Source organism: Rhea pennata, chromosome Z (assembly GCF_028389875.1).
Source record: "Rhea pennata isolate bPtePen1 chromosome Z, bPtePen1.pri, whole genome shotgun sequence".
Lineage (NCBI taxonomy): Eukaryota > Metazoa > Chordata > Aves > Rheiformes > Rheidae > Rhea > Rhea pennata.
In genome coordinates this window covers 21,641,300-21,654,479 of record NC_084702.1, presented here as the reverse complement: position 1 = coordinate 21,654,479, position 13,180 = coordinate 21,641,300, and the positions used below count along the sequence as shown (strand labels likewise).

Genomic DNA, 13,180 nt, shown 5'->3' with positions numbered 1-13,180 from the left:
CAGCACTGTTTCTATTTTGTGTTACAGCAGGCACCTGAATCTCTGCCGGCACAGCCCCTGGCTGCCCTACTCCCTCCCAAGTGGTAGGTCAGGCCCTGCTACCCACCAACACCACCAGACCTGTGATCTGCCAGCCTGCTCAGTGCCCTGGCACTCAGCTCCTTGCTAATAAACACAGCAAGCATGTGTAATAAGCACATGATGGCCCTTCCTTTAAAGCACAGACACACAAAAGAAAAACAGCTCCTTCTGCCTAATGCAGAAGCCTGTACTTGTCTCAGTTCTTTTCACTTCATAGTAGCTCCACTGGCTTTGTTTTAATCTTAAATGCAACACTAAGGGTGAGCTCCATCAGACGGTACATGAGTGAATAAAAAAATGTTTTAACCAAGTGCTGCTGCAAGTGTTGTGAGACTGTGAAATTATAATACCTGGATTGGGCTGAAGATATTCTATTGTCTTGGCCATTATTTCCATAACTGCTCTGCTGGTGACATCCACTTTCTAAAGCAGAGAGAATTAAACAAAAAGAAACATGAAAAGATGTTAGACAAAAGGAAGATTTTTCTTTCCTCTCTTATTCTTAAAAATTCTTTTAATTCCTCTTATTATTTTATTTTGCTGTCCCTAAGAATTGCTGTTGACTAAATTCAACACTGGTACCAGAATGGTAATAATGAAGCATGCCTGAAAAACTACTGAAATCATGATCCCATTGTTCAATTTGTAGCAGAACTACTCTTTAAGTGAGACCATTACTCAGGCTGCAAAGGAATAGTAGTACAGAGCAATTCAGGTTGCACGGGGAATTTCTTACAGTTCACTGCATTACACTGATTGAGGTGTACACCACTTGAAGACATGTCCACAAAAGCAAAAACTTTTGCCTAGAAAAGGTCATTGAAAGCTAATGGAAGTATTAGTACTCTTTGGTCTCCTAATAACTCGAAAAACAAAGAGGAAGTAATTGTCAGTTAAAACAACCCACCGGAGACGAAAGGAGCTGCCTGTTTCCTTCAAGGTCAGTTTTGGTAAAATTGGGATAGGGAAGAATAGGTCTCCTTCAGCATCCAACCTCAAGAAATCTGTCACCATGGAGCTGCTGACCTTTTATTTCCTTGGGCTCAATCAATAAAGAATTACTTTATATTTAGTAATTTAAAATAAGAGTGACTATTCTGAACTGAAGATCAGTATTTCTTTCCGCTTTACTTTCCTAAAAGGTTTTCTGCATCAGCTTTCTAAGTTACATATACTGAAGTATGCAACTACCCTGCATTCAATAAACTGCTTAATGCTTTAGAGGAACAGTATGCAATCACAGTTCATCTCAGAGATTCTGGACACCATCTGTATCCACAGACTTTGTTGGGAGCTGCGAGATTTATGCATCTTCCAGCAGATAATCCAATCCTTCTTAGAATCAGGCCTCAAAGAAAGAAATGTCACTTCTCCGTATCTGGGATTTCCTTAGCCTCTCCCACGCTCTGCATTCATGAAGACACACTGCACTTCTCTGCCAGCTAGTTCGTGTCCCACAGAGCAAACTTTGCAACAAAAGTGAGCTCCTATTTTCGAAGTGAGGCCCTGAAATAAGCTGACTACAGCATGCTGCTCTTGACCTGTTTCCTGTTTTCCGCTGCCATTGCCATCTGCCACGTCTTGCTCCCTGCTTTACACAAAGAAGCAGAAGAGGACTGGCTGTGAGGGTAAAGAAATAGCTGAAGTGCCCAGTGGGGAGCCCAGAAAGGGCTGGAGAGGAGAGTGGGGGTGAGGGAACAGATGGCTGGGGACAGGCAGCAGGTACACATCCACCACAGAGGGAAGAGCTGACAAGGGACACGGGGGCACAGGGCCAAGTGGGAGCGGGGAGGCAGCCCACAAGCCTGCTCCTTTCTCCTCCCTCATCCCTGGGCACCATCCTGTGTCGCCCACAAGCTCTGCATGGGACTCACCCCTGGCTTTGCACTGTCCTATTCTCCATTCTAAATCTTACATCATTTTTCTAAATCTTCTTTAGTAACTTAATTTTTAATGGCAATTTCTGTACTTGCATGCACTTCAAATGGAAAACGGGGGAGGGAGAGAAAACAACACTGCAGCGCTTGCATTGCAGCAAGAAAGGAATATCTTGGCCATCCTTTAGACAGAGTGTCTGTTTTCTCTGTTTTCTAGGGATCTTCTACACTTACCTGAAGCTAATTTGTAGCTGGCATTAGTCTAAGTCAGAAATACCAGCATTTTACAGACTGCATCTATATTAAGTATTTCTTGATCATAGAATGAAAAGGGCCATGGAACCGAAAGCTCAGTCTGCTGAAAAAAAAGCTAAGTCTTCCAAAATTACTTTAGTGACTTGGGGACAAAAGCTTATAAAACTCAATCCTAGAAAATAAACCGTAATAATGGATATACATACCTGTATTCAAACTTACCCTTTCCATTTCTTTGAAGTCATCATCTAGCTTGGTTCCTTCTGCACCTCCTACTTTCTCACTCACTTTCTGTAGTTACAAAAGAAAAAAAATAACAGATTCAGCAGTAACTGAAAATCTAACTTTCATGGGAAAGTGTTTTTCTGTAAGTTCACAACACTCAGAGGTGCTATTCTTTATTTCAGAAAAACTTATTTCAAACACACTTCATTTCATGTTAAACACTAAGAAAATATATATTAGCGTTTAACTGTCAGGGATCCAATCTTCTGGTGGTGTCAGAAGAGTTACATACTGCCACATCTTTGCAGAATCACACCTTTGCTTCCTTCTCTAGTAAGTATCTACACCTTGAACTTACCAAACCAGTAATCAACAATAACAAAACTGTCCTCAGCAGACAGAAATATCCATGGTCAAAAAAGAGGTGTCTTCATGGAATGAACTGGCCAAAGGATGCAAGAAACTAAAAGGACCTCATCAGACACGAAAAAATACCCTTAGCTGCACTGCCCAGAACATTTTAATGCAACACCAAGGATAATAATCATACCTAAGCCAGAGCAGGAAGACGCTTCCAAGCCCTGACTCTAAATCACCCCGAAGGCAACAGGCAGCAAACACCCCACAGCTAAAAACCCTTAGATACAAATTTACTCAAGCTAAAACCAGACCTACAAAAACCTACATCGACAATGTGAAAGAATTGAAAGCCACATCGTTTATATATAAAACACCTAGTTAACAGTCCAAATGCAAAAAAAAAAAAAAAGGAAACTTCAGTATCATATCGCTGGAAATTTTGCCATTTTTTGTAAAATTCTCTGAAAGACAGTTAGGAAATGATTCTGTGTTACCATTTCATTTTTCTGACTCATGCTTGAACACACTGAACTGAGTTTCACATTACTGCCAGCTATAGGGACAATAACAGATTAAAATGGTGACTGCTATGCAGCAATAGTCAAAACGGATTTTTAGCAATTGAACTGTTAGTCACGAAGTGTTTTAGCCTGTAACTTCACAAGTCAGTCAGACACAAATGATCCAGTCAACATAGTAATCTTCCTCTGCACTGGTACTTGTCATGGGAAATTTATCAGACACATGACTTTCTGTTTTCTTCCCATTTTCAGCATTTTATATTGAACGTTACTTAATTTCACATACTTTTCTAGGTGTCTCTGAATCCTCCTTAGGTGGTTTTAACTGAGTGTAACTGCTAACTTCAGTAAAGTGACTCCTGCACTACACAAGCATAAATGAAAGAAAAATTGCACTCTTTCCCCTCTTGGTTACAACCATTCTGTTAACTTTTTTACAACTTTTAATATAAAGAGAAGACAGACATATGGGCAATCACTCCCCTTCCGTGAATAAAACAGAGGCATTTGATTAATTTCAAATTTGCTCATTTCTATAAACTGCAATTGCAGTACAGCCAGGCCATTAATAACACAGACCATTATTTTCTGTACAATGGGAAAGAGCTCTCACCTCTGTTGTTTTCTGTCAACTTCTCACTAACCAGACTGCTGCATTAATGAAGCAAAGCTTATTCAAGTTACTAATGAGACAACAATCCTTGGAAACTTCCTGAGAAAACAACAGAAGAACTTTACTATCTTTTTTTCCCGATACAGAATGGATTTGAAAATCTCTGCAGATACTTCCCTGTCATCACTCTGAATGCAGATGAGATTGTGTCCATATCACTGAACTCGTGCCTGACAGAGATTAGTGAAGTGCAACAAAAATTCCTAGATTTGAAACTCAGTACTATTACAAACAATTCTGCAATGCACAAGGGATGGACTGAATGTCCTAAACACTGCCATCCATCTGCAGTTTCCGTGAAACTTGGTAACAGAATAAGCATAAAAGACGAGTCAGAAACTTTCTTCATCAACCCCTGAATGAATGTTTTACACATGTACTGCCTACTACGGTTGAGATGGCAAAATCTGCACAGGAGCTTTCTACCACAGAGATTTCAAGTCTCTGAAAAGGACAAGAAACAAACATAATACTACCTAAATATTCAAAACAGATTTTGAATAACCAAAGTTGACCTCTAAAGACGTCTAGCACGCAAAGGTAACCAATGTTTCAGCTCTTTTAGCTGTATCTTCACGTTTTTTATCTTTTACCTGCTTGAGGTCTCTTCACAGTTGATGAGGATTTGCATAGATATGGCTCACCATCCCCAGAGAGCCCCTAAAGAACCCATCTCAGATCTACAAACTTTTGCAATTGCTCTTTCCCATCATTCTCCTCACTGAGAAATGCAGGAGACTCTCATTTAGTAAAGCTGCTCCACAGCCAGCAGGAGCAGTCACCGCCAAGACAACAAGGCAATGCATCCCTCCTTTTTCTCAGTATTCTTTCCTTTTTTAAAACAAATCCTCATTCTGTCCATATTTGTCTCAAATCCCATTTTATGACTCCTTGCTTTAAGGTATCAAATGAAAAAAGCTGACTCACTGATTTAAGATAACAAAGAACATCCAAGTCCCGCACAAAAATTTCATTTGTGAAGTTCTTGGTCAACTACTGCAGGCAACAGAGATGAGCCGAAGTAGAAAGATGAGCCATAAAGTCTCTAGCTCTTCTCAGTCTGGGTGTCTCTTCTCTGGGGGTCACCTGCATCACAGGCCTTCAGAGCAGTACCATCACCATCCAAGCAAAAATCTGGTTTGGAAAAGAGCTGACAGACCACAGGAAAAGAGCAGCTGAACCACAATCCTCCTTGAAAACTTAACTATTATTTTTTCTTAAAAGCCACAGGCAGTCACTAGTCAGAGTAGAGCAATCAAAATAAAGATTCAAATTTAAGAGAAAGAAAACGTCAAGAGCTAAATCCGTCTCTAAGTCAGAAGAGGGAAATCTGCTCAGAGGAGGATATTAAATTGCCCATTGGAAGGCCGTAATCTAAAGTCGTCCTGTGGGAGCTGTGGGCCTGACAAAGGCATATGCAGCAAAAGCATAAGCACATGTAGCAGAGCCCACACCTCTGTCATCACTGTACTGACAAAATTCAGAGATATTATTTAACTGTTCTACATCTAGGCTTCAAAACAACTGTTAAAGTACTTAATTAAGGCTGCTGTTCCACAATCCTCTCTCTGAAATTATCAGATTTGGTTATGAGAAGTCATGCATCTATGTCAGCTTACATCAGCTGAGGATCTGCTCTCATCTGCTCTCAGAAGCAGTCTGCAAAATTCTCAGCAAACAGATACAGCTGGCGAGAGTACAAAAGTCTCCTCTGCCCTATCATATAGGCGAAGGTTTCAACATTTTGCTTCTTGTTTTACAGTCAAATGAAAATTGGACCCTTAAGTTGTTTTTAAAATGGTGATAATACATCTCCTGCTAGACCAGTGGGCATGAGCACGCAGAAAAACCAAGACCTAATCTTGGGTCTCCTGCAACAGAAATCAGGGCCAAAATTATTTAGCAATTTTAGATCAAACCTTCCCTTTCGAATGTTGATTAACTATTCCATCCTGCCTTCCAAAGCCTTCACAATAAATTACCAAAAAAAAAATATATTTTATTAAAACCTTACTAAAAAAGTTTTGAACAAACAAGCATATTTTGGGTGGGGGGAATATGTAATGAAAAGGTCTGCTGCTCACCAAAAATTTGCAGATGTTTTTCTACATCTAACATCATGATGTTCTAAAACCTTGATCCCGTATATTATACAACCAAAAACAAGCACTGTGTGCCTTGGAGCAAAGTCCAGTTGCATAAGGATCCTGTGTCCACTCATGCAGAATATTAACCTAACATCTGTTGGTCAGAATGGTTTCAGTGGAGACTACAAGGGTGGTAGGAATCCTGCTTTTAGCGAGGAAAGGAAACCCTGCTTTTTTCTCTCTGAAAATTTTAAAAAACATAGTTTTTGGTAGAAGCTGACAGTACACAGAACACCAGGAATGTAGTTTGGTAGATGCAGCAGATGTGAAACACCAAAACTTTGGTCATACTTATGAAGCTTTTTGTTCTCTTTTTCATATAGTTGTACAATTTATCTTCTTGCTATTGCTGATTCATTGGCGATATGTTGTACAGGCCAAAAAAATGCCTGTGCAGTCACTATGGATACACTGAAAATGCCAACTGCCTTTCACAGAATATACTGATGATCACTTTTACAGTTTCCCATAAAGCAGTCTTCTAACTAATGATCATACCAATCCAACACTGTCATCTGTCACTGCTCACAAGACATTAATGCAAATCAAATGTGCATTAAGCAGCTACTCCACGGGAATTATGTTCTTCTAATACCAGATCGTATTAAACTGCTTTCTGAACAATTCATGGTTCAAACAATTATCTACCAAATCTCCCCCTACTATCAAAAGAAACCTTGTACAGTATGATAAACCTGAACTTGAAAATACTGCAAAATCAGCATCAAACTACATAGTTACTCAGGTCACCCGAGTCTTCAGCTCTACTTATTTTATGAAACAGTAGTTTGGCAGCATAGGTACAGCACAGGTTTGCTTCCATTTAGAGACAGAAAGCCAGGTCTGGATGTTTTGCCACCACAGTACATTGACTATGGCTATGAGGCAAGTTGAACACCATCTTCGCAAGACAGCTACCCCAGTATAAGTGATAGTCTCTCTGTGGCATTCAGATAGAGAGCACTGCAACATTTTTGCTCCTATATAGCACATTGCAAACTCTAATCTAGCACTCCTCTTTCTTCTGAATGCCCTTTGTCATTACTGCCATCCCAGATTCAGTTTCCCATTCAAGTATTTTGGAGGTCAGTCCTTCCACATTGACTCATACTTGCAGCATAGTTCAGTTTACATGGAATAATTTCTGCATCCCTAAAAAGGAAGGCTGTTTACATTGTATTTCTACCAAATGCCACCCAGTAGTTTAAGAACCAACCTTTATTAATATGAAAAGCTACAGAGAACAGCTGTGAAGGGAGCTTACAAATTTGTGATGGGGAAAAATAATGTCCTCTTCAGTTCGTGCCCAGTTCTATTAAATACAAGTTACCCTGTGATGTCTCTCTTGATCTCTAAGTATCTGTTCCACAGATTTCTATAGTTCTTCCACACAGCTTTGGCCTTTTTGACTTTTATCTGTCATTGTAAGGTTTCATGTTCTGGAGGCAGGGTGACAGCAGTAAGCATCGTCAGGTTAAGATTTTCAGTCAGACTACAAATGCTGTGCTGATTTGTTAGCACTGCAAACACAAGAAAGCATGCCATCATTTTGCATGATGGCATGCAAAAGAGAGTGGAAAATATATAATTTAATGAGAAGAATTCTGCGTAAACATGGTGAAGATCTGCCAACACTGTAGGCGTCTCAGAAAGAGTAAACACTTGAAAAAGAACGTTTATATAAAGCACAGTCTTTAGTCAAGACTTTTTTTATTCCCTCTGTCACTTCACATGCTAGAATAAGACAACTGCCACTTGCAGGCTAATTTTTCCATCTGTTTGATGCTGCAGAGTTTGGTACTTAAGATATCAGAATTTGTTACAACAGAAAAATGGTGTTGTCTGGTATCCAAATTTATGATCATGGCCTTGGTTCTCTACAGTCAACTGGGCACAAGTCTTGTGGCAAATCACACTTTCAGCAGTAATAGTAAGCAAGAGAGATTTTCTGGTAAACTCAGATAAATTACAATATGAAAAAAGAAAAAAAACCTCAAAAGTCTAAGTAAATTAGCTGTATATGGAACTTCTCTTCTTGACAATAGAATACAAAAGAAAAGAGACACCTTTTCTAGATTAATGTGATGATAACTCATCTTCAGAAAACCCAACAGGCTGCAGTAAATGCCACAAGTTTACAGCACCTTATTCTGTATCACAAAGGAAACTAACATGTGATTTAACTGAGGTAGAGTGATCTTACTCAAGCTTTTCAGGATCATCTGTCCAGGTGAGGGAAGTTCTGATTTACAAGCCAGAAGATCCAAAATCAGAAAAAAAAGAAAAAAAGGAGTAGCCCATAACACCAGCTGGAGATCATTAGCAGAGCTGTATAAGATGGGATCATTCTCCTGCAGCAGTGAGTACTACAACTCCATTGCTTACAGCCAGAGCTATAAAGGGTCATGAAGACAGTAAGGAAAAACAAAAGGGAGAGACCAAAGTCTCCAGGGGACTCCAGCATTTCACTCAAGCTGAGACTTTGATTATGCTATTGAGGTTTTGTTTTCTCATTGGCAAAATGAAGAAAAACATTTGCCTACCACATGGGAAAACTGTTAGCATTAATTTGCACCTGTTATTACTTGCCATCAGGCACATATCCAACAGAAATCTTCGTGATGTAGTTAAGGTAAGCATCTGCCAGATAAGTTATATCATTTCTTTTTCCTTATTATTGTTTAATAGATGTATTAAATCAGAAAATTGTACACTCCCTACCTACTGCTTTCCCTGATAGCACTGCAATCACTGGTTTATTCCACCTCAGCACCACACCAGCCTGGTAAGTTTATCCAATGCTGACCTAGGCTATGCTAAAGGTCTTATCACATACCTTGACCCTGCAGCTGTGGGATGAAGAATCACAGCAATATAGTTCACTGTTCAACATCAGATGGTGAGCTGAATTTGGAAAGCTCAAGAGAAAAGGGAAGGATAAGACTGGATTACTAGGAGGACTACAGACAGCTTGCTTTCGTTTCTTGTAGAGCATCTTCTAAATAATCTCTAAATGCACAAAGCCTGGCCTTGCTAGTCCTCAGAGTTGCTACAAGTAAGGCCCATAGCCCTGTTAAAAGCCCTACTGACAGCTTGGGGGCAGGTTTGAAAGCCTGCAAAGTTGGCCACAGAAATGACAAATGTGTTTGTAAAGCTTGTGATGAGCACAGAAATTGGGACTTGGCAATGCTAAAGGCAAGCTACTGCTAAAGCTTGTAGAGTCATGAAGGAAAATCTTTGTGGGACAGATTCTCACCTCAGTGATGCCAACGTTGGTTTGAAGCAAAGGCAAAATGGCTCAGTGGAACTATTTCTTCCTAAGTAGGATAAGAGAACAAGATCTCCACCTCTAGCATGGTCACAGTATAAGAAATAACCCTATGTGAACCTGTCTGTGATCCTCCTCTCATTATTTAAAATCATACTGTAATTTGGCTTTTTTCATTTTGAGCTAAAGGTCGGGGCGAGGGGGGGGGAAGAGCGATGCCTGGATCAGGCATTTCTCTGCTTTACTTTCAGCCTACTAGCAAGGACCATGATGCAGAGCTGCTGCAGCTTCTGCATTGTGCAGGGAGCTGCTCAGATTCAGGGCTATGATCAGAGGGCTGCAGCATCTGCCCTATGAGGAATGGCTGTGAGAGCTGGGCCTCTTCAGCCTGGGGAAGAGAAGACTCAGAGGGGATCTTGTCAATGTACACAAATACATTATGGGCGGGGTGTCAAGAAGATGGGGTTGGACTATTTGCAGTGGTGCCATGCAACACGAAAAGAGACAACGGGCACAAACTGAAACAGAAAATTCCACCTAAATATAAAACATCTTCCCTGTGAGAGTGACAGAGCACTGGCACAGGTTGCCCAGAGAGATTGTGGAGTCTCCTTCTCTGGAGATAATCAAAACCTGCCTGGATGAGATCCTGTCTAACATGTTCTAGGTGACCCTGCTCAAGCAGGGAGGTTGGACTAGATGATCTCCAGAGGTCTTTTCCAACCTCAACCATGCTGTGATTCTGTGAGATTCAGCATCAGCATGCACCACAGCAGAGAGCGTGCCTGCCCCTCTGCAGGCTGCTACATTGACAGCAGTCACTGCAGAGCCACTGCTGCAATGCCACTGCATTACATTGGAGGCTGTCCGATGACGGAAATACAGCAGAGCAAGAGCAAGCAAACTGCAGCTGAGAAAGTGCTGGTGTAGCAGTGCCTTGCACCATATCTCTGTAGGGAAAGTCTCTGCATAGAAGCACCCCCCGTGAGTGATGAAGTTACGTACTGCCACAGGGCAGACACAAAACTAAATCCGTATTGCACATTTGCACTTACAGAGATGTGCTGACAAATGAGATACTGTAGTGCTTCCACGACAACCAACAGAACCCATTTCTCATACATATGTTTAAACTCATGCAGGAGCTGGGTCCTCTACTGTGCAAAACTAATGTTTTACCGGGAAGCCAGTCACAACCCCAGCACCTTTGCAGCTTAGAGTGACCTCCAAAACTGGCATAGAAAAGTTGTTGACAAGAACTGTCGGAGAGCTGAGAACAGTGAGAACATCCTGTGCTTTTCCGTACTGCCTCTGCGTTCCCAGAACACAACCAGTATTAGCAGCAGCGAAGAAACTGGCATTAAAAAGCTGGATATATCAGCTAGAGGATGTGCCAATCTTCTCTTCTTTTGCAGTAAGAAAGTGGAACAGAAAATCTACTGCTTACGGTATTTCTGATGGTAATAGTATGATGACACAGTCCCTTTAGTGGCCCTGTGGACATTGTGGACAATGCCTGCGGACATCTTATAAGATGTGCCATCTTATTCATCCCATATACAGTAACACATGCTCGGTCCATCCACACAGGTTCTAAGCTCAGGAGAAACAAGGATCAAAAGATCATTGTTTGCCCACACTGCTCTCCTGGAAAATATTTTCTCAGCTCATGCCAGCAAAAAATTATACAAGTTACTTTCCTACATCAGTGGTTTAAGCTACTAGCTGAGGGGCAGTGCCCACCTTCACTCCTTATGAAGACAAACGTTTAGTCTTGGCTATTGACCCAACTAATCTGCATACACTAAACTACAGTCTTGCAAAATACTAGAGTATTTCACATGCAGACATAACATGAAGATGCCAGTGCAGATTCTACACCCTGCCAAGATCCCCACATAGGACAGTGTCCAAATGCCCCATCTGCATTAGGCAAGCAGTGACACAAAGGTACTGTTGATCAGTAAAGCTGAGTCTAATACATACAACTTTGTTAGGTGAGTCAATTTTTCCTCCCCATTTTTATAGACTAATAAAGGTTTATACTTTTCTCTCTCAGTACAGGAATGAATTAAAATCTAGCAGAAATAAACAGGAAATGCTCAGGCCTAGTAAAAGTAAAATAATAGTAGGAGAAACTTACAGCAGCTAAATCTAATTTAAGGAATATTTTGTAGTTCTACATGATGTACATCAGTCCACATGCCTTTTGCTGGCTAAGATTCAGCCTAGTCCTTAACATCTGGAAATGTGAGAATGCCAGGAACATTCAGAAGCTGTTAAAGCACAAGAGAACAAAATATGGCTTAAATATGACTTACTGATTAAACAGTCAATAGGAGTAACACCAACTCCTATTGTGAAGTTGTCCTCTTCACAATATATTTATTAAATATATATTTATATTGAAGTGCAGTTGCTGCGCTCTGTCAGTGAACTAATTGTTATCTGACAAAAACATGAAGTTAGAGGGAGTTTGGGAAGGAAGGCACATCTACAAGCTGCTGCTTGTAGTAAGCCACATTTCATTTCTAATGTTCCTATTGCCACAATGTCTAGATGGCTGCAGAGTGTGTAGAGCACGACATAGTGTCAATCCAGAACATTTGTGTATTTTTTTTATTCTGTTGGTAGAGTTGATAATTTATTAACTATAGAGCAATCAAAATCTCCAAAACCAACCATGACTTTCAGGCTAATTAATAATAGCCTGTTTAAAGGATGTTCTTGTCTGCTTAAAACTTTAACCTTTTTACATGAGCATTACATCATTTAAGTCAAACGCCCTTTTGTTCTTGTCCTGCTCACTTACTGGGTGAAAGCACTATGCGCCCAAGCACCAGTCTGTTTTCAGGGGCAGGGGAGCATAATGCTCAGAGAAGCGCTGGGTATCTCTGATGTAAAGCCCGTGACTGAAACGGTGGCAAGTCTTTTCATACTTCTGAGTTGTAGGCCTGATGAGGGAGGAGAAAAGAAAGTGGAGGACTGGATAAATTAGGACTGGACAAAACAGTTTAATTTTTTTAAGAAATGATGGAGACAATGTGGGTCACCATTTAGCCGGCTGGTGTGCTGCACATGGGAAGACTGCACATGGCGACAGCTGGGAGGAGATGCAGCTGCCTTTCTGCAGCTGCAGCACAGCTCAGCGTGGCGGTCTGCCAGGCCACCCTTTCATACCTGAGTTAATCCACAGTCACAACCCTTGTGGCATTACTGTTTTAATTTGGAAGTGACCATTTTATCCCCTTTCACCACTGTGTACCAGCCAGCAGTAACTAAGAACATTATAAAATTTAAGGAAATAAAACCTGTATAACGAACAGAAGCCTCAAGACTCATTTCTGACCTAACCATTATTGTAATTCATTATTTACTCTGAAGTCTAAGCAGTTTCACAAACATCTGAACTAAGCAAAAAGCAGAGCTGAACCTGCTGTACTGTGATACTTGGAAAATCTAAGAGGTACCCAGAACAGAGAAGAATGACCACAAAACTCCTCTGGAGAGCAAACAGAATGCTTCAGCAATGATTCCACCAAGTGGTTCATAATCACCAGGAAAACAGATTATAACGTAACATAAATCAAAACTGCAATGGCTGTGTTTGCTAGGCCAGGCGACACAGCTTCAGCACCTGCTCCAAGAGACCCTGCCTGCACCTCACAACCGACTCACAAATGCCTATTTCCTCCGGACTGGGTCCAATCTGCGGTGGTGCCACCTCAGCCAGGCCTACAGTTCATAGAATCACAGAATCAGTAAGGTTGAAA

General features: G+C 40.9%; 1 protein-coding gene across 1 annotated transcript in view; it reads right to left on the bottom strand.

The window, feature by feature from the left end:
- SH3GL2 (SH3 domain containing GRB2 like 2, endophilin A1) overlaps nucleotides 1-13,180 on the bottom strand; it is a 99,263-nt gene that overhangs the window by 16,885 nt on the left and 69,198 nt on the right. Inside the window, exons 2-3 of the mRNA XM_062600609.1 lie at nucleotides 2,436-2,504; nucleotides 432-504 (exon numbers count right to left, since the gene is read on the bottom strand). Coding sequence (XP_062456593.1) covers nucleotides 432-504; nucleotides 2,436-2,444 — 82 coding nt within the window. The 5' untranslated portion in view covers nucleotides 2,445-2,504. The remainder of the gene's footprint in view (nucleotides 1-431; nucleotides 505-2,435; nucleotides 2,505-13,180) is intronic.